General features: G+C 40.3%; 1 protein-coding gene across 1 annotated transcript in view; it reads right to left on the minus strand.

The window, feature by feature from the left end:
* Positions 1-27,071, minus strand: part of LOC115058673 (pyruvate carboxylase, mitochondrial) — a 231,405-nt gene that overhangs the window by 112,179 nt on the left and 92,155 nt on the right. Inside the window, exon 12 of the mRNA XM_029526110.1 lies at positions 16,105-16,287. Within this exon, the coding sequence (XP_029381970.1) occupies positions 16,105-16,287 (183 nt within the window). The remainder of the gene's footprint in view (positions 1-16,104; positions 16,288-27,071) is intronic.

A 27,071-nucleotide genomic window follows, 5' to 3' on the forward strand; every position in this document is an offset into this window, starting at 1 on the left:
CAGGCATCCCATATTTGCTATAGTTTCAGAACAGAGCCAGAACAAGTCGTTTCCAAACTTCTCTGCTGCTAAAACCCTGATTTTACAACATTTAGTTAACATTTGTCAATTAAACATGATGTTTTTTGCTAAAAGTAAAACACCAGTAATAAACCCCATCTTATTTACCTGCTGGTCTGCTGCTCCTGATCTCTTAATCAATAATGCAGTGAACAAACTGCAATGAATTGTGGCTCATTAAACATCTGCGGGGTATAAAGGACGGCAACAAGGTCCACACAAATACTTCACATTTGTAACTGTGCATCACTGTTTTCCACCCACTAAACCATTGACCCTGTCCCTGCTGTGTACTTGAGGTTTGCGCTTGTTAGATTCCAACACTAGCATTATTGAGTCTTTTTAAATATTATTGAATATTCTAACCACACAGATGGCCACTCCAGTGCATTGTGGGCAGATGCATTGCTAATGGGCACTGATTTTCAGACTGTATATACTCACAAACATATCTATGTCTAATCTGCAAATATGTAAACAACAACAGAAAGGTGTAACATTCAAACATCACATTCACTTATGTCAGCCTCACAGAAAGCAATGAAAAGTCAGGCATCTGTGGACATTACTAATCATCAGGAAATATTGGTATCAACAGAAATGTATTCTTTCTTTCTACATCCAAAATCAAAAATAAGTAGAACAGAATAATGGTGAGGTGTAGAAACAGAAGCAAATGCTAATGTTTAACAGAAGCTGGAGAGGAAAAGAGAGGGCATGTCAGGACAAGAAAACGAAAATTGGAAAAACAAAGAAAAAGAGCCAGCAACGCAATATTTCAATGCACAGTCCTTCATCTGCATGCACACAGCTTTTTATTTTATTTTATTTTTATAATTAGATTAATCCTCAAGTGTCACCAACACATTACTGCTCACCCCCCAAATATCACTGCTTGACCAATTTCACTACACAATCCACCTCTATGCTGGAATGCTCATTGTAGTGTTAAGAAGCCTTACTGAACATAATTTTCTCCTTAAAGAAGCTCAAAGGAGGAACAAAAAGAGGAAATATGTATTGCAGGCCTTTAACAATGTCTACAATGCATTTTCTCCTCTAACACTTTACACACCGCAGGGTCCTCCTGATGTGAAGACACGATAATCTCTCAACTTTAACTTTCTTATCTCAGTTCCTTTGGATAATACTTTCCCCAGTGTCTGTGTGTATGAAGCATTCACCTAAAATGATCCTTGTGTTCAGTCACATGTCCCCACCACAACCAACTGTGTTCACTCACGCTGAAGCTGAGGTAAAAATAATGATGAATGGGAATCCATTAAAGGCAGCCAGCCTTAATTACAATATTCCTAATGTTAAGTCTACCCTCGTAATGAAGGTGGACAAAATGTCAAACACCTCTGCTGTTGAAGGCCGCATCATTTCATTGGCTAGGTGTAAGCTGGGAACTCAGTGTATGATGTATATATAGTATAACATATATTGTGATAGTTCTGACCACCAAATTCCACCGAATGTAAATCCACACGAGGAACTATACTGATACTAAGAAACGCTAACTGAGCCTTCAGCGATGAAGAAAGCCAAAATGGCTACATAAACATGTTACTGACAAAGACTGATGATGGGGTGCAGCGCACAACGTGTTGCCCTTTCTGCAGTATCCTGGTATAAATGGAACTCATTAGGTGATTAGTATGATGTAAGTAGTTTGTTATGAAATGAAACCAAATATCACGGCTGCAGTCAGCAACAGCACTGACATTAATGAACCAGTTTCTTTCAATGATATGAGCTGAATTTTATGATGATATTGCAGCATGGTGTGTAATGTGTTGATTTATCATACACTGATCAATTACATATCTTGGAGATAAAACCTTAAGTGCTCCCATGTGCTGGTTTATGTGTTATTCACCACCAGTTGTGTCAAATGTTTTTCTGTCTCCACATGAGAAGTGGAAAAAAGATAAAGGGACTAAAAGGAAGAAAAAAACAATATCATCAATAGAGGAAAGAATGAGGAGGGAGGAGAACAAATACAGGTGAAGAACAAAAACATGCATCTCATTTCCTGTCTTCATTTTCATTGTCACTACGCCCACCTTCTTCCTTATTGGTCTCCTGGGTTGCCAATATTTGTTTTCTCAGCAGCAGCGCTGAGCATTAAGCACAAATTCATTGTCTACTTAAAATGAAACAAATCCCTTCTCTCTCAGAAAAACACAGTGTTGTACGCAGACATGAAAACTCACAACTTATTACTTAAAATCCTGAGAATAAAAAGTTTGGGTTTTATAAACAATCTTCCCTCGCATTTCTATCGATCTGAACAAGATGCATCTTCTTTCACCTCCCTTCTGCTGTTCAACTCGCTCCCCCTGTGTTCCAGTTTCTTTAATACCAGAAGCCACTTTACAGAATGAAATGCAAGCTGTCAATCCCATCTTATCACAGGAAAGCGCCGATAAGAAAATGGCATTCTGCCTTTAAAAAGGCTTATCCAAAATATGTCGTTACCTCTGATAAGAAAAGCCTTCGGGGCTTATCAATTTTTTTTTCTGTCACTAACAAGTCAACACAAACAGTTGGTTTAAATTTACATTTTTTCAGCAAGAAGTGGCTGAGATTAGGAGACTGCATCTGATTCCATTTTAATTGACAATTAATGCATCACGACATTAGCTGATCCAAACACCTGGCTAAGGGCAAGTCATAATTAAACTCATTAGAATTAGAAAAGAGACTTTTGTTCTCAGTCATTAAAGCAGCCAAAACACGAGGCACTCTCCCAAAGTAATTTCTGTCTCACTACATCCCCTCCTCCTCCTGTAGCACTTTTAAATCTTTTGCCAAACTTCTTAATAGCACTCTTTCACTTGTTTTCCTCACCTACATTTTATTTTGTCTCGTAATTTTTTTTCCTGTTTATTTTTCATCAAGTTTCATATTCATTTCTTTGTTTTCTCTTTACTACCTACAACGCTCACTGACTGGGAACGCTGTCCAATTACCTGTATCTGTCTGCCTGCCTTCCAGAAGTGAACACCTTCAAACTCAAAAACTATTTATCCAGTAACTCTGTGTTCGTCTCTCATGCTGTATTTTTTGTGTCCAAAATCTCCCTTCAGACAATCCCCACATGCTGCAGTGGTTTACACACACACTGTCTGCGGTTTCTGATTCATCCTCCAGAACAGAATCACAGCCATCTGGGTGGGTCTTTAATCAGTTCATCTGGATGAAGATGCCTCGTTTGATTTGTTGAAATATTAAACAACCCCTAGCAAACCAACTCAACAAAAGAATAATTTACCTCAGGTTGTTAGCAAATAAATATTTGATTGTTCAGTAAAGAGTTGACCCCTAATGAATATATCAGGCAGTGAGCCAGACATCGGGTGAATCAAGTGTTAAGGCCAAAACACACTGACCATTCAGTATTGCTTTCAGGTTAACTGAAATTTAATGTGAACAAATCAATCAATTTCACAGAAGAGAAAATCATTTATCCAATTTCTCAGAGCGTGAGCTGAGTTCGCTGACAGACTGAAGTCCAGGCTACTTTTTGGGAACATTTTCCATTTCATATTTTAGACATTTACCTGATGCTCTTATCCCAAACCACTTAGTGCGAAGGCAGCAGTAGAATAAGCAGCTGTTCCTTGGTCACCAACATTATCAGGGGGAGAAAAAAAAGAAGAAAAAAAGAATTTTTTAAAGTTGCAGGTAGAAGGGGGACATTCTTAAAAGTTCAGAGCAAATTAGAGTGAGCTGGGGCGGAAGACGAGGAGAGGGAATATGATTCAGTGCAGAGAAGGTGATTTGAGGTACTTCTGGAAGGAATGGGTTCACTGCTTATAGCTGTGGATGGGAATGACTTTGCCTTTTTGACCAGTGTCGAAGTCATTCCACTTTTTGCTTTTTTGTGCTGATTCATTGCGGCCCACAGGCTTCCAAGGTGTAAAAACCCTTTTATAACTGTAAATAATCCCACACCAAACTCTGTGCCACAGTGTCACATTTCCTTTAACATAGCTGCTTCTTGAAGCCTCAGAGGAATATGTAAACCTTTCCACAAATAACTTCTATGATGAAGAGGCTGCTGTGTGAAATGCAGACTGGTACTCGTTTCCTTTCTTTAAAAACCCATTTGCACAACAGGCAAAGCAAATAAAGTATATTACTGAATATTTTACGATCCATTTTTACCAGATCAGGATACCTTTTGGTCAGCATCAACATCAAAATGTCCTGTTAAAATTAAACTTTGTAATGGTGGAGCTGCATTGAAATTGTGATATTTGCTGGGCACTTTCAAGCTACCATGAAGAAACAACCTTAGTGATTCATGGCCTGCTCTCTAGTGCCTTCCTAATGTCCAACTTTACATATTCAGTATGAATTGGCCCCAAAAAAACACTTTGACTGTAAGCTCTATGGATAATGCAGCCTTAAGGGGCCGCTACCAGGGTTTCAGACTTTTCAGTCGCGCGTTTTTCCCTCCCTCTCAGAGTCCATATCGATCTACTACCAGTCTAGACTTTGTGATGAAATGCCACTCTGAAAGGCTTTGTCCAAAAAAGCTGTAAACATGTCACCTCTACTGGCCTTCTGGCTATGTAGGGCTTCAACAAGGTCTTTGTAAATGTCTCAACTGGGGGGTTGTTAAGGGCAAGCGTAGTTTTATAGCCAACAAGAACATGACATACCCCTTTGACTCAAATCAAGTAAATTCACTTCTTCTTCGGTCTAACGTATTTGTGTACAATTGTGGAGTAAGGACGGCCTTGCCTATAATTTCACTGATGGGTGTGCACACATGCTTGTGTATGTATCAGCACTGTAATTAGGAAGATGGATATAAGTGCTGTGGTACTAAACCTGGCACTTTGCACTGTCAGTAGTGGAAGGAGTAACAGAAAGACCAAGATAGAAGGATAGGGTTTGAGAGATTGGAGAGTTAATAGAATGTATCCATGAAAAGCAAAGTGCCCATCCATTAACCTCACCAGCAAAGCAGACACTTTAAGGTTAATGCAGAGTGCAGGCTTACAATGGAATTTTAAATTAGCAGGAGAACTGTTAGATCAGGTGTACTTCAGGCTCAGTCTGGGGGAAAAAAAAAACCTCTAACATTGAAACTGTCAGTGTTATTGGGTTGCCAGATGCTGCAGCAGAAACAAGCAAACACAGCTGCCAAATAAACAGCAGAACTCATAAAAAAGGGTGGCATGGCACCCCTTGGCATTTTTAGTGTAACAGACCTCCAGCTCCAGTATTTCTGAACGTTAAAGTAAACTGTTCTGCTTTTAATGAGCAAAAAAGCTTTTAACAGATCAGATTTGTCTCTTTTTAAACCATCTGGACAAACAGAATAAGTCGCTACATTTCATGACACTTAACAATAAACTACACTACTCATACGTCTAATGCAGCCCACAAGCCAATTGTCTGCAAAGCATTTCATTCTCTTTGTGTATGTGTCAGGTAACCAGAAGTTCAAGAGAAATTGAGTTTTGTGTTCTTCTATGCCCATTAAATTAGACTCAGAATTGTCCAGGAAAAAACATAGCCCCATGGAAAACCTACAGCAGGAGAAATCCTCGATGACCAAGGTTCAAACTGTAGTACAAATAAATCTTTGTGAGACAAATTATTTTTAACTCATTTCAATGGCTTTCAATGGAAGGCTTTGAGCAGCTTAAAGCTGTTCTGCGCTCTAACAATTCTTGATTAAATGACTAAGACATGAACATTTCAAAAACAAGTGCTAAGAGAACGATATTAGATCTGAGAAGCTTCGCCTTTCTGCTTTCAATTGACAGTCTTTGAGTGCAACTTCAGCCACTAGCTTGAAGATGGCAATGTCCAACTCAGGAAAAACACAAACAACATTGTTTACTCCACCACTATGCATACATGTTTACGTTTTGTTAGTTGTTTAGCCTTTATATGTATATGAGAATACAGGTTGTGTTGTGGATCATTAAGCGCCTAACTGTGTTAGAGTATTAGAACACATAAATTAATCAGCATGTGCACCAGCCCTTAATTAAAAATACCTACTACCCCCTGAACCCTGCTCTTTTGCATGTGTGTTTGTGTGGGTTTGCAAATATTTCTGCATCTGTATGCATGTCGTCACTCCTGACTCTCAATATTCATGACTGCTGACGGGCGCATGCACAACACCATTTCTCATACTTGAAGCTGCATCTAACAGTGGTAAATTGTTACTTTTCATCGAACACAACCTGCTGGCATTTCAGACACAGGTAAACAGGTTTTGTTGCAAAGCGTATCTGTGGAGATTGTGCTCTCTATACACAAGCAGCATGGGTCTACACCTAATAAATGCACTGTCATTAACATGTATTCTGCCCTTGAAGTCTAAATTTGAAAGTGTGACTCGCCTAATTGACCTTGGGTCAGTGCATTTCCTGGCAGCTGATTGGTCATTAGCACTTCTCAATGTGTGAACGTATTAAATTTTCTGTGAAAGTGAGCGCTGAGGCAACTCAAAGACGATTAGCAACACCAATAATAGGGTCTGTCTACATGACTGTACTTATCTTTATTGCTCCATTGGTTGTGTATTGTATGTTTTGATGCGTACTCTCAATACAAGCTGATAATTGTTTAATTATTTGGACTTGCTGCTTACACCTGCATGTCTGAATTTGATTTGTTTTTAATTTTTTGTTCTCTAACTGCAAACAACTGCTTTTCCAGCGATCCAAGGTGTGGCATTGGGAAGTAATTCAGCAGTTAGATTAATCTTCAATTTTCTGTCAACATCATCTTCAGCCAAACACAAAACAACAATGATTATTTTTTGTTGTTATTCCCCTCAAATAAACTGTGCACAGCACATAATTCTATATTGCCTTGAACTGCAGTTGACCCAACTTTGGACGCAGTGGCAGATAGACAATCTCTTGGGGAAAGCCCATTTTTCACCCACCTAATCAGATTTCACACCTCAGAAAAGGACCCCCCTCCTTAGTCCTGTTTGTCCCCAACTTTCACTCTGATCACAAATTAATATTCACACAGACGGCCAGATCCCCTGCACGGGAGTGAGAATGCATATACGTTTTTTCCTTTTTATTAGTATGTGCCGAACCAAAGCTGTGATGTTACAGCAGAGCAGCAAGGGACAGTGAAAGGAAACGAACACTAGATGCAAAAGAAGAAGAAAAAGCAAGAAAACGAGAGCAATAAACGAGAGAATTGAGTGAAAGAAAGCAGGAAAAGAGCAAGCTGCTATGGAAACATCATGTCTTCTGCTTTGAGTCATCCCCTATGCATATCACAAACCCTGATTTCTTCTTCCAGGTTGCTGAACAGAGAACAAATTGTTAAAAGGAAATTTTGTTTTTCATATTTTGGAGTGATATGTATGCGCATGTTCCATCTAAATTTCTAAGAATAGCAGAGAAGTGGAAAGAAATATACAACATATTACGAGGAGCCAGAAGAGGAAGCAGGTTTCTTATAGCCACATTTCTGAGTAAATGGAAAATATCAGGCAGGAAGTAGTAATATTCGGGAAACATTGTGGGTGTTTTGTGTTTTCAGAGAATTGGAAAAAGGACAAGGTGCTGAAAAATTATTGATTCATATTTTTTTATTTTCTTTTTCTTTTATATTTCCTATTCCCTCTCTCTCGCTCTCTCTCTCTCTGCCTCAAAATTTCCATCCTGTCCCATTCTCCTTTCGTCACAGATGATTACCAGCCGTTTAATCCTGATTATGGCTTCAAAGTCCCAGTTGACACCATCCAGCTCCAACTTGCTGTATGAGCATGTGTGTGTATTCAGCAAGGAGATGCTGATTCAGGCTGTAAACTCATCTGTCTTGTGTCTTTTTTTTTGATTGGGATTGTGTTTATGCTGACATCTTTAAGTGGGTGTGAGTGACACTTGATAGCATGTAAACTGGGGATGCAGGTTTAGTCAGTAAGTGATATTAGCGTGAAAATACTAGATTACAACATTGTTGTCCCCATACAACAGCTGTGTTTGTCAGTCACTGTGCACAGTGTGTATGTCTTGATGTTAACAGCTTAGTGCTTTGTCTGTTTACTCCTTGGTCCAATACGATGTCATTTTAACAAGCCTGTCCTCCTTTATGTCTTATCTCCTCTTGGCATTTTTCTTCAGAGGCAGTAAAACTCACTTTGTTTTTATAGACTTGAGAAAAATCATGTAAGAATGTTTGGAAATCCATCTTTCTTTCATCTTACAGTAGACACTACATTATGTTTGTCAGGCCTTTGTTCAAGAACACTTACAAATGACAGCACCTCCTACACTGGTTTGCTCTGTTGTTGTCTGTGTGGTGGACATTAAAATTATGACTATTATTACTATCACTCAATTCAAACACCATACTAGCAGTAAACCATTGAGGGCCTGATGTTTGTGTGTGCTGAGCTCTGTGATGAGGCACAACCCACATTAGAGTCCCTTTCCATGTGCTTGATTGTTAGTGTTAAGATCGCCAGTCTTACTGTAACTGAGGTTTTAGGTGGTGTTGTAAAATGACTTGCATCAGTGGCACAAAACTAGTACTCAGTAGATTTGGTTAAAATCAACAGTCAAAGACTAAATAGTGACACCAAAGAGGTGAAAGCAATAGCGTGCAATAGCAAATGGCTACATTTCACAGCACTCCAATCCTCAGATGTCAACAAATCACTGCCAATTTATCTTCTTTTGAATAATGAAAAATATGGAAAATGGATGCAGCATCACTTACACGAAGGGGCAACCTGCTCCCTCTAAAGCAATCCAAGGAGAATGTCAAAAATGACTCTTTACTCAATGACAAAGTGGATTGCCTCATACATTGGATTACATATTGTAAACTGTTTGTGTTACTCACCCTTGATAGAGTACATAGAGTGGACTGACAAACAAGGACACCCTTGAGCACACAGAAGACAAAAATCTACCAATTCCAGTTTGTTTACGGTTGTTAAATAAGTGAGGCAGCAAATAAATCCCAACAGAAAAAAATGGTCATCTGCAGTGAAGGAACAGGAAACTGCTTATTGATGCTGATAATGAAAGATGCTTTTTTCAGTTTTATACTACAGTGTTTCTGTTCTATGTTAATCTAAGAGTAGTCAAGCAGTGCAGAAAGTTGTTGTGGCACCAAAGCGTGTATTTCAAATTTTAATGCTTTTGGGGCCTTAAATTCAAGCAATCTATCTCACTGCTAACACCGCTAAAGAAGTAGTGACCTCCATGGCTGTCATTTCATGGCCCGCCCATCTATTTTACATAACTATCACCTTTTCTCTATCCAACTGCGCTTTTTTTTTTTTTTTTTTGTCCTTCTCAGGTTGATATTCAGACTATATTCTCCTCCAGTTGTTTTTTAACTCTTCTGTCAACAGAACCCAGATTTCCTATTCCTCCATTCATCACTCTGGCCTCCGTCAGTCACCTTCCCACCCACCTCATTTATGTACCATCACTATAGGTAATTGGATTTGATCTTTTATTCAATTACCTGAAATGAGCTTTATCCAACACTTGCACTTAAGTATTCAAATAAAAGCATGTACATGGACACACTCAAACATATGGGCCAAGCTTGTACCCACACAGATAATTATAATGCTGTCCATGTGATTAAGTACCGTGCAAGAGCTTTTTTTTTTACAGGTGTGAAATGAAGAAAAGATGGTATGTGCGGCCAATATAGTGCCAGTGTATGAGATTGTGTGTTCCTTCCACTAATAAATCTGAGATAAGATGTATGCTCTGTTTCTTGTCTCCTCTTTTTAAATGCTGAATGAAGGATCCTGGATAAGTATTTCATCAGAGGGGAAAACATCATTTCACTTAGTCAGCGCTGATTTCAATGTGACAGTTCACTGACAGAACTGACAAGGATGCAAAAAAAAAAGCTCAAAGCAAGGCTGAGGGATGAAATTAAATGAATGAGAGTAGCAGATTTATTTTTGGTTTCTTGGAGATGTTATGTACAGTTAAGCTTGAAATGATTCAGTGTTCTATAAAACAAAGATATAGCTGTGGCTGTTCATTAGCAAAAGCATTGAAAAACCATTTTGGAATGCTATGTTATGAATTACTTACTGATCACTCAACTCACAAGATGGATCTCGATACACAAACTATTTTCTTATGTTTGATGGGGAATAAAATCATGAGCCACATCGACCCACCTGATTTATTTGTACTCAACCCAGATATAAATCTAGTCTGCAATGTTCGATTATGTTGACTAATTACAGCTTATAAATGGGCTAGTAAGACTAATTCTATAGCAAGGTATAAAAATCAGGCTACAAGAAAGGAGATCCTGGAAAAACAAATGTCACCAATGCAGTGAACCATTTACAGGAGATATGAAAAGTATACATGAGAGGACTCGAAGACAATTTTTCTTAAGAAGGTAGGCCAAAGTCAAGCAGGTGAAGAGTTGGGAGAGCATGACAGGGTATTAAAAAAGAAAGTAGGGATGTTATTTACTTGACAGAACTGAGAGAAGCTTGTATGTGATAAAAGCATTGGCTATGATATCTCAGTGCCACTTGGAAATGTAGTGTTTTGTCAGATACATGTAAAAACACTTGAAACCATGTAAATAAACAGACCAAAAAAAAGTGTACAGAGACGACTACCCGGTTTGAGGATGTGTGGCTGGTGTACATATTTCCAAAATGGGTTGTGAAATATGAATACAAGATTACATCTTTACTGTCACAAGATGAGGGACAATCTGCTAAATGCCACTACAAAGATATGAGACTTTGACAAATTTGATTTATGTTCATCATTACTTCAACTGTAATGAATGGTCAGCTCTACTGATAATCTCCGCACATTTATGAAGCATGAAAGCTCAAAGAAGTAAATAATAATGAGGAGAAGGAAGACAAAAGAGAAGGGTGGTGCAACAGGTGATGATCCAGAACCCAAGCGAGGATAAAGAGGAATGATTTCGAACAAAATGTCAAAGATTTTATTTATTCATATCAGTAAAAATACAACCCCCTCTCAAAGATACATGATGTGGTCCAAAAGATGATAAAATATCCATGTCACACTTGAGGATCATGTACAACAAATGTGGCAAGTAAAGAAAAATAAAGCTGCTGTTTCATGGCAGTGAAGTGGGGAAGGACAAGAAAGTCTCAAGATGGAGAACAGTCTGTGATCTGGAAGGCTATAATGAAGCGAAATATTTCAAAGATACTTCAGAGAGCCTTTCTGCATGAGCTCATAACCTGTTCCGCACACATGCACGCACACGCACGCACACAGACAGAAAGACGTGTACCCACACAGACATTTTGGTTTCAACAACCTTATGTCACCTCAAACACTCATATAAATAAGGTGTAAAGATGAACAGCATTGAAAACAAAGCCCCTAGTGGAACAAATATGAATCTCTCTCTCTCTCTCTAACTCACTCAGACACACACACACACACAAATGTCTCAGTTTGCTGAAGATTCCATCAAACTGGACAGAATATATTTGGCGTCTGATTGTGCCATGAGGGGGGAAAGGACGTGTTTTAACCTGATGTCGGTCTCTCCGTTGGATGACTTCTGTCTGTCTTTTAAACACTGAGGAATGTGACTGATTCACTGCAGCATTACAGTATCTGCTTATTATTTATTCAGTTAGAAGTCAAAGGTCCGAGCCACTTCCTTTTCACTTAACGTTTTGTGTGCATTTAAATACACACATATGCATGTTTATAGCTATATGCATTCATTTTTGCTTCAGCATGATGAGAAATACTCTGTCATGTTCTAGTTATAATTTAGGGGAGGGGCTGGTTACTGGTAAGAACAAAGGTAATCCCGTAGGAGTGTGTTTGTTTTGTAATCTAAATATTTCTAAAGAGACATATTTTTTTCCTCACTTGTTGCACTAAAGAGACTTTTTGTTTTTTTTTTTGGAAAAATGGATCAAGTAGTGAATGAATTGCAATCATGTAAAGACATGATTCAAGATTTGACATGAAAAATTCAAATAGCGACACACACGAAAGCGCCAGACACGACAGTCACTACGGGCAGCACTACCATACCTGTCATTTTATGTTACAGTCTCCATCTTGATTGCCCTTTCGCCTATTCCCCCTGGTTCCTCTATCCATCTATCTTCACCCTCCTGTCTTATGTTCTGAGCCCCCCCCCCTCCCGCTGTGCAACCGGGAAACAAATAAGCTGTTGAAGATGAGTGAGTGAATGAATGAACTCTCCCACCTCTGTGTCTGTTGAAAAATGCTTTATATTTTGCTGCTTCACACACATGGCTTATCCTTTGCACACACAGAAAAGTCCAACAAATGTCCACACTGAAATGCTGATAGACAAGTGCACACAGACACAGCAGGAGATAAACAGATCTTCCTGAAATGCCAAATATAATTCCACACAACAGAGGAGAGCAGCAAGTTGTCACATGTCAACGGAGAAACTTTGACTGGTTCGGGTTTTCACTTTAAAGGTTAGGGTATATTTAAGGCAGAGGGAAAAAGTCATCAAACTCAAAGAATTATCAAAGTAGTTTGGTGCGGCTAGTTTCAAATTTATTACAGCCACATTTTTCCTTGGGGGGGGCAGCAGCTTGGAGTTAGGAGGATGCCACCCCTTCAGTGTCATATCTCTGTGAGCAGACCAAAGCATTAATAAGCCTTGGATTTGTTGCCAGCACTCCAGCTACTTACTGGTGACATTCCAACAGAACGCTCTCTAAGGCCAATGCTTGCAAACACACTAACAAGGAGAAAATGTACCACTATTCCTGTTCTAATCAACATTCTGGCCACCTTTGCCACATAAATGTACAGTACATCCTCACAGATGCAGAGATGTGAATACACAAGGTCCTGAGGACTCAATTTAGCCAGCTATGTATGCTAATTTATACGAGAGGCATCAGCAATTAGATCTGCTTCTAAGACAGGAAGCTACATCTGGGACCGGAGGAATGACTCTCTGGATGGCAGACAGCATCCACATCAAATAGACATCACATCAACTACCAAAATAAGTTACATAGAGCAGAAGAATTTAAAATGTGAATGATATACGCTGTTCTGTTTTATAAATGATTATCCAGGTTCTTAAGAAAGACTTGGTTTTTGCTATGGTTTACTTGGTCAATAAGTGACAGTTATGCTAGGTAGCTGTAGTTATTTACCAGAATGTAACAAAAACAGGAAAAGACAAAGATGGATGATGGACAGAAATGTGTTTACCAGTTAAACCTACATCTAAAATATTGAATTTGGGATATAGTTAGATAGAGGTTTAAAGGACACTGCTGTGGCTCACACAGCAACTGAAACTGGGGACATTGGCAATTGTACTTTAACTCAGGACTGAAGCACTGAGCCCACATCAAAGTGCAAAACAGAGTCTGCGTGCTTACTTTGAAGAAAAGGCCAAAAAACCGAGTTACAAAAATACAAGAACTTGGATTATGTCAACTCTAGGACTGGAAAGACAGACTCGAGCTCCCTGTCCAGTTGCTTTGACAAATGGTGTTAAGTGAAGGTTCAAGGCTTTTGCTTGGTGTCCCTGATAGTGCCACACAACACAAAAAGGGGATAAACATTTGGTATGCTATCTACAATTTCAAACAGGACTGTGAAGCTCAAAGGAAGGCATACAGATGCCATTTATCCAACTTTCAATAGTAGGAGAGAAAATAGAGGTGCAACGTAATTTCCTCGACAATTATTTCTCTCTGTTCTTTCAAAAATGTACTGACACCACACACCTGTGTTTATCAAGATGGCATGGTCTGATTACCTTGTTAAATAAAAATGGCTTTGACAGGACCAACAAATTCAGTTTTGGGCATTTAACAAATCTAAAGTCTTTGTCAATACATGCTACCATATCTGTTCTGCAGGAGTCTGTTATGTTCTATTCTACCTCAGGTTTGATCAACACAAACATAATTTTCTGTCATTGTAGCTTGTTGGCAGCGTGCCCTGTCTTTACACCAAGAATCAGCTCATTTTGACGTACAGATCCACGTCATAAAATCAGGAGTGGTACATTAATTTGGCTATCTGCATGTTTATATGAACCTGTGCAGTGAGGACACATTGAGACTCAGCAGACAAACATTCTCTCACACTATCAGAAGGGAAAATTCATCTATTAAGTTTGTGTACAGTTTGTAAAATGCACTATAAGTTAAATGAGAAATTAGAGTTGAGAAGACCAACCCTAACCCTGACCAGACTGGCAATTTCACCTCATCATTACTAATTCAAAAGAGGAATTATTATCACTGAGCTGATAGAATTTTCAGTATCTACCAGCTACAACATGTTTACAATGGCCTTTATTTTCATAAAGGTAAATTTAACAGAGCAAACATTGAAAACCCTTTTGGCTGGAGATCACACACATACAAATACACCACAACTGTCTTTGAATATATTGGATACGCCAAGCAAAAAGCACTGAAGTCAATAAACTGTTGCTGCTGGTTCACAGATGCAAGGTCACATGCTTGAATTTACATCAACCGCTGCTTGACTTAAATTCTCACTTCTTTATACTTAGGGTGTTACACCACTGGAGAGAGGGCACAAAGTGCTTTGCTTTATGCTTGAGCTTTGCAAAAAAATAAGAAATATAAATTTTCTGGCAATCTGCTACTTGGCTTAGACAGAAAATGTTTTAAAAGCCATCAGTGGCATACGATGAGTAGAATGTGCTCTTTCATTTTGCTTTTTCAAAAATGTTATACTTTATTAGGATGTGGAGTTATTTGTTTACTTGCCTTTTCAGCTTTAGAGCAAAATTAAACAACAGTTAACTGCTTAAAAGACTTGTTCACCCTTGACTCACCTTGAAATGAAATGCTGAATTTCCCAGAATGAGTTTTTGTGCGCACCTGCATCTACAATAAAAAGACCTAAAACCGTAGCTGCCCATTATAGTGATTCTAGTTACAGCTTGATTAGTAGCTCAACAATACATAGACCTCAATGTCCTAGAAAAAAGGCACATGTCATGAACCCTGTATGGGTTCAACTGGGCTCATCCTGATCACAAAGTACATATTTTTAATGGCGGGGTGAAAAAGGCTAATGTGAGTATAAAAAGAGGAGAAACTGGTTCAATGAAAAACTGGTTTTATAAAATGTCAGCCATCTATTCATGTAAAAAACCTGGAGTGAGAAAAACTGATATTCCTTACGAGAAGTATTTCTTGTCCTTTAGGATGCTAAAAATAAAAGTTTCTTCCATATTGTGTGTCGCTTCATTATATGTTTGTCAATTATCAGCCAATATAGGGACAGAATACAGAGAATAAGCCAACTAAAAGAATGATGCATTGTGTGGCTTATTCTATTATCTCCCTACAATGAATACATGAACCCTAAAGCTCATTATTTTTAATTAGCCAAACCTTTCCTTTCTGTGAATTCTGACTTTTAATGAAAACCACTGTCAAAAAAGCTTATATAGACAAAAAACAATACTTAGCACATTCTGCTGAACAAATCTTTCCAGGAAGGTATCCTGAGGCAGCTTCAGAGTGTTAGAAAGTTAGAAATCCAAGTGTCAGAGCATTACAGAGCATGTATTCAACCAGACAGGTCACACGGAGATGTAAGGCTAAGTGACCAAGCGTTTTGGAGCACCACATCAGTGACTTGTTGCACTCTGCAGCTTATTAAGTACACAGGGACCTTCAAAAAGCTGTCCTCCTCACCCTCTCAGTTTGAAATGCATCACACTATTAACCATGGATGCACTGGCTCAAATAGTTGGTTATGGGCTCTCATGAAGCCATTCACAAGAGACCTTTAGCAGAGAACGCAATCTAATTCACATCTTTGCTGCCCTGAAAAAATCTCTCTTGTGAAATATTCAGGGTGTATGACAACTGTTGAGAGAAGATTTACACCAGCCCCAGATGTTACAATTTTAATCAGCCCCTGGGGCACAATGACACCTTGCAAAAAAGAAACGTAGGAAAAAAAAAAACTGGGGAAAACCCCTTGGAGGGAACTAGCCCCATCAAGCACACTGAATGAAAGGTCCTACCTTGACCCCGCGTACTCTGAACTCGGCCAGTGCACGGCTCATTTTGGAGGCTGCGGTCTGCAGGTCCTTCCCGCTGGCGATGACCTTTACAAGCAGGGAGTCATAGTGGGGTGAAATGACAGCACCCTGGAACGCAGACGCACTGTCCAGGCGGATTCCCATGCCTTCACCGCTGCGGAAGACCTGTCAAGACAAAAACAGTGAAGTGTGACGGAGAGAAAACAGATAAACCGGCAAACAAATATATATTCAAAACCCTGACATTCTGGGGAAAAACCCTCCAAATTGAAAAGATCAAGTAATAATATAATAAAAACACCAACTGAATGTAATTTGGAAGCAGATCAGATTGTGTAGAGTACTCTTGTGAATGTATTACTGTGGATTCTGCTGCAGATGCACTTATAATTTTACAATTTGTCAATTTCATTTCATTATGTCCATTTTCTTTCTCTAAAGGTCCAGTAACCTCAGTGGATGTATGACTTTCAAACATGCTTTTGTAAAAAACACTAATATAGGTGGCAATGATGTTGCTACTGTTCGAGCAATCATTTGTATTTCGAGTCCTTGGGAAATATTAAAAGCTACCGCAATGGGCTAAACAGAAGGCCTGAGATTCAATATCACAACAAAAGTGAGAAACAACCAAGAGATAGGCAATGTTCAGTAGTCTGAGATCTGTTTGTAGGTGCTTGGTTCAAATCCTGTGTGGTACCTTTGTCACATCGCACTCCATTTTCTATAAAATGTGAAAAACAGAGCCTTAAACTTCAACTTCTGAAACTAAGACAAGGAATCAAAAATGTTCTCTTCTCTTGTTAAGTGTTTCAATTGAGTTGACATTTCAGTTGGCTTGTCATGGGCACGAAGCAGGGATGCAAAACACCACATCTGCTCGAAGCTCAGCTACAGCAGAAATTAACCTTGGAAGGAACTGGCAGACATACTTGAAGAGCAAAATAAGGAGATGAGAGAGAGGAAAACAAGCATGAGAAGAGTAAGAAACGGAAAGGCTTGACTGTTCCAAACCACTTGGCAAGAGAGCAGAGAGGGAGGAGAGGAGATGTGAAGAGGGAAGTGAGGACTGTCCAACACTACAACATATGGAGCTCCTTGAGGGCTGGAAGCAAAAGATGAGTAGAAATTACAATTATAACAATGTTGTGCCACACTGATGATATGTTGGTAATATTTTCAGACAATGGCGATGTGCAGAGCTGCCAACATTTATGGCCAACGATATTTTTTATTATCTCCTTGCTCTTTACAACTCACCAATTTATCAAGAGTGATTTGACCCTCATTGTTTAAGGAGGCAATTCTGTTCATTTCATGATGAAAATACTGTATAATTCCCTAAATCACTCATGTCAGCAAAAATGTGCTACATTAGTACTGCATAGCATCGACATGAATGGAGTTACTTCGCAGTACTACGGTAGCTGTGCTGTGATTAGAGGCATACTGAGATGTGCGGCAAAAAGAACATACACACACACATACAAAGGACTCACTGCTTTTATGAGGTGCATATCAAAATCCCTGAACATAAAGCTCAGTGCGTGGGCATGTGGATTTTTATCTCCACCATTGAGGCTATCAACTACCTATTTGTTGGGGGGCAAGCAGCTTTGATACAAAGAGGTGATTGATTTGTAAAAAAACTGTGCCAGGAGTGGGAAGGGGAAAAAAAATGTATTACAATTTTGCTGCAAATGTGATTAAAGCGGTGGGTTCAGGAAATGTTTTCGCTTTCATGAACGCTTTTCAATTTCTCCTGAAATATTGCTTCCATCTAGATCTATAACCTTGTACAATTTGCAGATAATTACCCTGGATCTCACAGACCAGTCTAGGATTGTTTGGCCTCTATGGAGCGCAATTCGAGTTCAGCTTAGAAATATCTGTTTTAAGTTTGGCTTATCGACAGAACTACTCTTCACCAAGGAGTTCTGATCTTTTTCAACATAAAATGTAGGCCAAGTTGAAAGAGACTACCTACATAAGGCTTTAAATGCATGAAATACTGAAGCAGAGGAAATTGTCACAAGTACTGCTGCTCATGCATACACACTACACCTGTGCAATATGCTGTTTAACGGCTCAAAGCCCCAATTTCTAGGTTGCCATTTTCATAAAGCCAAATTCCCCTCTTTGATTTTATAAGCTTTGGGATGGTCAGCGGCACTTCAACTGTCACTGAAGTAGATCCCAAAAGTTCCACGCTCACAGTTTCTGATGCGCATGTGAATAAATCTGCAAGCTGCTCTGCAGAGAATGCATCTATTTTAAACACTTCATACACATACACATCATACTTTCACACAAAGGCTGTTCGTACCATTAGAACATATTACTAGCTGAACAGTTGGGTCACTTCCACTAATGAAATACTACTGATACAAGCACCGTTTTAAGAATGACTTCCTCCAAACTTCACCTGAATTGAGACGGGTAAATGGTAGTAGTAAATGTAGCTACCACAAGTAATAACTCAGGGGGAAGAGAAAAACATGAAGATGAACTAAAGCTTTTGCTTGTACAAAGTTAATTATGTTTGTTTAAATATGTTTTATGACTTCCTTTCCAATTTCAGGTGTTCGGTTAACTTGGATGAAAAAAAGGAAATGTTGAACGGAGGTTGTGAATAGTCATCGTTTGCCAACTGTGGCTTTTTGGGATTGCCAGCGGGGCTGTGGGGCACTTTTTTTCCATTGTATTCTTGAGGAAGTTGCCAACTCTCCTCTGTGCAAATGCCCCTGGGAAAATCTACAGCGTTTACATTTCCTCTCTATTCATTTAATCTTCCCTTCCCTGTGCAGAGGCTATATTTTTAAAACTGTTCAGCCACCATTTAACACTGTAGGCCAAGCATATAGACAATGTAGCTGTTAATGTTGACCGCTTTGTTTAAGTGACTGACTGGATGCCCGCTGGCTTCCCAGGGCTTCCCATAGTTATTTTTATATTGAACTGCCCAATCCACAGGGAAGGAGATGATATAAAATACTAAGCATTGCTTGCAATGGAACAGATGCTAGTCTTAGCTTTGATTTATTGCGTCTATACATCAACACAAGCTGTCTGAGCATTTAGGCTATTTTAGGATAAACCCTGCATAATCACACAGTTTAAGCATTTGGCTAATATGTTTATTCAGAACAATTTGAAGTGATAAAACAGCAAGTGCTTAGCTCAAAAGGATCATCTGTTCCCTGACATCCTGGCTCTTGTCGTCGCACTGAAGTTGCAGTTGAGTTTTTGAAACCATTAAGCTGATCCAATTAAGCCGATTTTTCCCTCCACACCAACCAGCTACAGGATGTGTCAGCTGACTGGCTGCTGATGTGCACTGGCCAAAACTCATGAAATTGACACAGCTGATGTATCTGCCATTTCTGTAAAGCTTTAAGATGCTGCCAACTAAGAAACAAAGGGTCAACAACAGACAAAAGGAGTTATGTTCTGATTAAATCAGATTTGAGCTAATAATACTATGAACTGGATTTCTAACTCAAGAAATGTATCTATCTTATATCACTAGAAAATCAAGCATGCAGCAATACAAATGTTTGTCACACTTTGCTGCACAAACACACATACATATACACACATATATAGGACGTGTAGTTGACTGGAAACAACAAAACTAGCACAGTGGCTCTTGGAACTACTGAAAGAGGCTGTTTTGCAAAACTTGAGGAAACCAATGTAGACAGAAAATTTAATTCCAAGGGACTATTTCAAGAGTCTTCCATTGCATTTATGTTTTAATTAAACAGAATTACACTTTCATTCTGGGTGGTAAAATTTCCAACAGTTATTTGAATGAATTAGACATTTTTCACATGGCTCTGTGTAGAAGTGTGTCCACATTTGCATTAGTCTGCCATGTGAGATAATACAATTTTACACTTTACTTTTTCTGTATGTGCTTTTGTGACACTTTCGGCTTCAGGGCAAATAGACAAGATGAATGGGTTGTACTCAACAACCATTAGCGACAAGATGGGGCCTTCGTCTAACACAGGAAGACTGGAAGTAAAGCAGTGCCACCACAGATCTTGTTGCAGCAAAACAGACAGAGCGAGAAGAAAAAGATACTGCACAGGCTGGATTAATGAAAAGCCAAGTGCCATGTTAATAATTGAAGTCAAGGTGTTAGCTTCTTTCAGCCCAGGGCAAGAAAACCACACTTTACTCTCTCACTCTCTGTGCCATTGTCACTGTCTCTATCTCACTTTAGAAATACTGATTTGGTCTCATGTTGTCATCCATGCCCACATTACTTCTGTGGACTTGCCTGAAATCAGTGCCCTCAATATGGATGAGCATGTGTACACAAGCTCACATCAATAGTTCCAATTCATCACAGCACAGCAGTGTACCAGTGGTGAATTATCATTATCTCCTCTCTGTGTCTCACACGCTATACTCTAGTTTTGGATTATTTCTTGCAACATACTGCAAGTCGGTTTTACTGTGTATCTTTTTTTTTGCCACAATCTCTCTCTCTATAATCCATTTCCATTCCTTTGTGTGAAGTATCTCAGTCAGAAACACTCCTTCATTCCCTGTGCAACATAGGTCAGTGGTGTATTTCTCTGACGTTGTATGAAAGACTGCTGCTCTGCCATTGGAACATTGCAAATCTTTGCTGCCAAGGCCTACTATTGCGGTTTTCCAAAAATATTCTTTCCAGGTATTCAGATAAATAAATGGATATCCCCACTGAAACTCATGCATTTTCACTGCAAAAGATGTCAAAATGGCTTCTGGATGGGCTTCAGAGGCCTAAGAAATAAAGTTTATGGAAAATCGCCAATAAAAACAAACATGAAAACCTGGTCGACCCCATTTCACCTGACTATGTTGCTATGTTTCCATACAAGTGTTATAAGGAAAGCAGTTAAAATATTTGATAAATGTGTCGGATGCTGGAAATTCTGGTGCCCACATACTTTGAGAAATGTGCTTTCAGGGCTTTGACTAAAGAGGTTTTATTCTAAATAATGAGATAACTAGACCTATGAAATGTTTGGGCATTTGTCACAGTGGATTTGTCACAGTTCCTTGCAATTTAGGGAGATAAGCATCACACTCATGGTTGGGAATTGTATATAAACAGGAGGGATGGCTGTCTTGAGCAAGAAGGGAAGCGTTTTATTACACCCTTTATCCCAAGGGATCCAGGGCTTTAACTTGTTCATTACTTCCTTAAATTTCTACTACGGCTGAGTACGACAGCAAGGCTTTAGGTTGGAACCAGGAACACAAACATCACCCTGGTTCTATCCTCCCTTCACTTTAGATCAGAATTCATTTCAAGATTTTAGTGTTGACTTCTAGCTCTCCATGGTCAAGTCCCTTCTTACATCTCCAATCTTACGGCCATATCGTCCATCACATTTATTAAGGTCATCTGACCAAAGACTCCTGGTGGTACGCCACACCCGTTTGAAATCTGGGGGTGATCAGTCTGTTCAGGCTGCAGCCCCATCGCTTTGGAAACCACTTCCTCTGCTGATAAGCTGTTTAGGGCCTAATGACTCTTTTAAGAGGAAGTTGAAAATATACCTATTCAGAGGAGCTTTTAGCGCTGGTTGAATTGCTCTTCTTTTTGACTTGCTTGTTTTTCTCATGGTGCTTTAAATTAGGTTTGTGAACTGTTGTGTGTTGTTAAGCAATTTGGGATTTTTTTCCTGGAAAAGTGCTATCGAAAGAAACTTTCCCTGGTTATTGTGCAAGAGAGTTTACACAGTTTTCAGTGCAGGACTACAAAAATATGACAATTTTTTTATGCTTTGTTTTAGATGAATAAAGTTTTTGTTTAACATTAACTTTAAAACTATATACAACGTGAACTCTCTGTACCGTTAACTGTTCAGTGGCAAACGGTCCTCTTGTTGACCATTATTATTTTAACTTATTAAGGACTTGTCAGCACATTCACTTAGGCGACTGGATAAGACCTAGTGTTTATTGTTAGTCTCACAGATAGCCAGAAGACATCTCTGAAGAGTGGGTGGCACTGTGAGCTTTCAGTCTGGAAACAAGCGCTGGAAAAGCCTCATCAGATTTCCCCTGGACCAATCACTGAATATTTAGATGAGTCGCCTCACCCCGGTATTTTGCCAATATATAAAATGTTGTTCTTCTTTTGAGAGGTTTCAGTTACAGCGCTGTCTGCTTCCTTATTAAGCCAACACAAAAAAAAATTACTCTGAGAAATGGAGACGTAAAATAACCTTGATTATGGGTCTTAAGTGGTTTCCGCCAGTGACAGAACAAGGTCCTTGTTACTTTCTAAACCCATTTGGGAGCTGTAACACGGTAATGGGCCAAATCCTCAGGCTCCTTAAGTGGACCCAAGACCAGATTTCACAGTTAGCTTGCTTTCGTAATAACACTGAAAACACTCCAAGACACTCACTGAGCCATTTACTATTAAGTTAATTCCTAACCACTTCACTCTGTATCACCACTTTATAGAGTCCTCCACAAAGCCTCATTTCTTGCCCTCTTCCCCTCCCTCAACTTTCCCCTTCACACTGTCTTTAACCCATCTCCCTCATACTGCTACCCAGTTTAATTTTCTCTTTTGTTGTAAGCGATTGTTTACGTATAGACTTGAAAGAGACAGCACATTCACTTGAAGCTAATGTATGGAGTGGAAACAGCAAGACAGCATACAGCACTATGTCTGAAGCAAATAGGCAGAAAGTGACAGCGATATCTGAGCTCCAACTGATAGCATACCAATTAGAGAGGGAGAGGAGCAGACGGTGAGGCAGAGGCAAAGCGAGGTAAAGAGAGTAATAAAAGAAAGAGAAAGAAAAACCCACAGAGATGAGAAGAAGGGAGAATATAAGTGCCATGTTAACGCTTGAATTTGAGCAGCTTGGATGCGTCAAGGCAGGGAGAGCAGTTGAAGGTGAGAGGGAGGACAAATGAGACAATGAGAACAGAGCTGAATGGGGAAAGAATAAAGTTTCTTTGATGCCAATTGTTTTTGGCTACCAAGAGCTGATGTTACAAAAGCAGCAATGCAGAATTCCTCCATCATGAAAACAATGCTGTTGTGTTTTCGTTCTCACTAATCTGCATAAAGCAAAGAATCTCTTTTTGGGTTGACAAGTCAAACCGCATATGGAAGTAAAAGACAAATAGAAATAAAATCCTACTTTAAATAACTTTTACGATCAGGCCACACCAGGCCAGTGTGGAGTTCCACCCTATCTCTGAGGGAGACTCCAGCCACCCTCCTGAGAAAACCCATTTCGGCCAGACCCAGCTCTCTCTTCATCACAACAGCGAACACAACAACATCCCTGCTGCTCTGATTCTCCGGCCAATCTCTTGCTCCATCTTATCCTCACTTGTGAAAAAGACCCCGAGATACTTTAACTCTTTCACTTGGGGTAAGGACTCATTTCCTACCTGGAGCACGTATGCCACCGGTTTCCTGCTAAGAACCATGGCCTCTGATTTAAAGGTGCTGATCCTCATCCCAGCCACTTCACACTCGGCTGCGAACTTGTTCAGTGAGCACTAGAGTTCACAGACCGATGGAGCCAATAGGACCACATCATCCGCAAAAAGCAGGGATGTAACCCTCAGCTCCCTGAACTGCAGCCCTCCTCCCCCATGACTACGTACATATCCTGTCCATGAAAATCACAAACAGGACTGGGGACAAAGCGTAGCCCTGGTGTAGGCCAACCCCCACCTGAAACAAGTCCGACTTATTGCCGAAAAATCGTACACAGCTCTCGCTTTGGGAATACAGAGATTGGATGGCTCTCAGCAGAGACCCCCTTACCCGATACTCCCGCAGGACCTCCCACAACATATCCCGGGGAACCCGATCATACGCCTTCTACAAGTCCACAAAACACATGTAAACTGGATAGGCATGCTCCCAGGCCCCCTCCAGGATATGTGCGAGAGTAAAGATCTGGTCCGTTGTTTCATAACCTGGACGAAATACGCATTGCTCCTCTACAATCGGCCGGACCCTCCTTTCCAGCACCTTGGAGTAGACTTTCCCAGCGACGCTGTATGATGCCCCGGTAATTGGCACACATCCTCTGGTCCTCCTTTTTAAACAAGGGAATCACCACCTTGGTCTGCCACTCCTTTGGTACTGTTCCAGACTTCCACACAATATTGAAAAGGCGTGTCAACCACAACAGCCCCTCAACACCCAGAGCCATCAATATTTCCGGACAGATCTTGTCACTGTGGAGTTGTTCAACTACCTCAGTGACCTCCTCCCAGGAGATTGACACTGATCCTCCATCATCCTCCAGCTCTACCTCCACACCAAAGGACGTGCAAGTTGGATTCAGGAGTTTATCAGAGTGCTCTTTTCACCTTCCGACTACCTCCTCAGTTGAGGTCAACAGTGAACCATCCTTGCCATAGATGGATTGGATGTTCCCCTGCTTTCCCCTCCTGAGATGCCGAATGGTTTTCCAGAAACACCTTTGTGCCTGCTGAAAGTCCTTCTCCATGTGTTCTCGAAACTCCTCCCACACCCACTGCGTTGCCTCCCTCACTGTTGAAGCTGCAGCCCTTCCAGCCTGTCGGTGCCATGCAACCACCTCAAGAGTCCCCTGGGCTTACATATCCCAGAAGGCCTCCTTCTTCAGTCGGACAGCTTCCCTGACCACCGGTGTCCACCATGGTTACCGCCCCTTGAGTCATCTAAATCCTTGAGGCCACAGCTCCCCGCAGCAGCTTCGGCAATAGAAGTTTTGAACATCGACCACTCAGGCTCAATGTCTCCAACCTCCACAGGGATGCTAGAAAAGCTCCACCTCCAGTGGAGTTGTGAGTATCGCCACGCCCGCCCGGCGCCTCACCCCATGAGCAACTCCAGAGAAGAATAGAGTCCAAACCCCTCTCCAGGAGTAGGGATCCAGAACCAAGGCTGTGCGTAGAAGTAAGCCCCACCAGATCCAACTGGTAGCGCTCCATCTTTTGCACAAGCTGCGGCTCCTTCCCCCCCAGCGAGGTGACATTCCATGTTCCTAGAGCCGACCTCTGCTGCCCAGGTCTGGGTCATTGAGGCCGCCCGCCTTTACTGCCACCCAACTGTCAGCGCACCCGACCCCATCGTTTATACCCACAGGTGGTGATAGTATGGTGATAGTATTCATATTTGTATGTGATTTAATGGACAATCCCTGGATATTTTAAACTTAAAGTTAAAACGTTGACAGGATTAAATTTCTTCCAAATGAATAAGACATTTATCATAACAAGATAACAAGGATATGTTGCATGGAGAGCATGGTGAGCAGATGAAATGAGTAACAGGATGTCTTTGAAGAACTGATTTTTTTCGCCTCTCACTTTTTCTTAGGAGATGGCCATAAATACCAGTGAAAATACTGAAAGCTGGCTCGGGTTAGAGAAGTCAGAAATATAGGGGATTTCTGTGAATTCTATATGTCTACTGTATCCTCAGCAACACAGATCCTTCTGGTAATCTTCCGTCCTTCGCTATTGGATTTTTCTAGACACCAAAAGGTCATCTAATTGAAGCTGTTTGGTTAACAGCAAAAGAAGCCTTTCATCGATCTGCTTTCGTATTGAAAACCAATGAAATTGATTGGAGACATGATCCCTGTTGTGGACTGGTAGCTAGTCACCTACACCCCTCCCATTTGTGATTATTGTGGCCGAATCCTCAACCAATCTGACCAACATGGGTCTTCTCTTAATTAAAAGTCATTGCCTATTTTCTTCAACCCTCCTCGGGTTGTTAGCAAAGCTAGGAAAAACAGAGCCGTGGCCAATCCGATTTCAGTGGATATTAAAAGGACACTTTAAAGCCCTTTCAGCTGAATGAGTTTCTGTTCTTGCTTAATTGTGGGGAAGAAAACCAACCTGAGCCAGCCATGACTAGATCTATAAATGACGTAAAAACTCGGATGTCGATATTGCGACAGTGAGGAGAATATTCAGAGTGCAACATTTGACCACTGCTGCCCCACCAATGTTGCTTTCACCAATTTTCAGGCTTTGCTGATTCTTTATTATCTGGGCCTGCACTTGACGTATGCTTGTCTAAAACTTGCCTGGCAGCCTACAACCATTGCTCAAGTACCTGAATCCATAATACAACCACTCTTCTCCACCCTTCTTCTATTTAAAATTTTCTCCTATCCTTTCAATTTCAGCTTCATTTCCTGTCGCCACAAAGACAATTTTTTCTGGGGGGGGGTTTTCTGCCCCCCTCCAAAATCTCACAAAACCATTATCTACCTCAGTCTACCTCTTCCAGCCGCACTGCGTCTGAGTCCCTAGGGCATCCCAGACTTTATTTATCCTTTCTTACTTCATTTAAACTTTAACACAGACTTTCTGTGTTATTTTTCCTCCTGGCTTCTCTACCCCATTGTCATCACCAACTTGTGTGACAATGTTTATGTTTGCACGTGTCCTTCATAAAGATGTATTTTAAACGAGTGTTAACTACTTTGGTAGTTGAAGAAATGCACAAGCTGCAACACATGCAAGCCATCCTTTTACTCTCTCACTGCATTTCATCAAATGGCTCATTTTTTTTGATACAACCAAATTGGCTTCTCCTTTCAATCCTGTCGGGGTTTGTGTGTGTATGTGTGTGTGCGCGTGCTCCAGACGGCAGTATAATGACCCTAATGAGGAATAGCGGATCTTTGCTGCTCTCTCAGTTTTTCCCCATTTTCATTTTCTCCGTTTTCTCGCTCTGAATTTTCTAATCAATTATCGCTCATTCTGCCTTGCCCTCCTCCTCAGAACACTCTCTAATTTTCTTCTCCGCTCATATTCTCCTTGGCTCTCCCCTCATTTTTTTTTTTTTTTTGCACCGTCTCCTTTCATTTCCCCTCCAATCCCGTCTTTCTCTCGTCTACCCTCCTTTCCTCCCCTCTCATAGCCTAGCTCTTCACCTATCTCTTTTGCTTGAATCT

This window comes from Echeneis naucrates, chromosome 18 (assembly GCF_900963305.1).
Source record: "Echeneis naucrates chromosome 18, fEcheNa1.1, whole genome shotgun sequence".
In the NCBI taxonomy this organism is placed as follows: Eukaryota; Metazoa; Chordata; class Actinopteri; order Carangiformes; family Echeneidae; genus Echeneis; species Echeneis naucrates.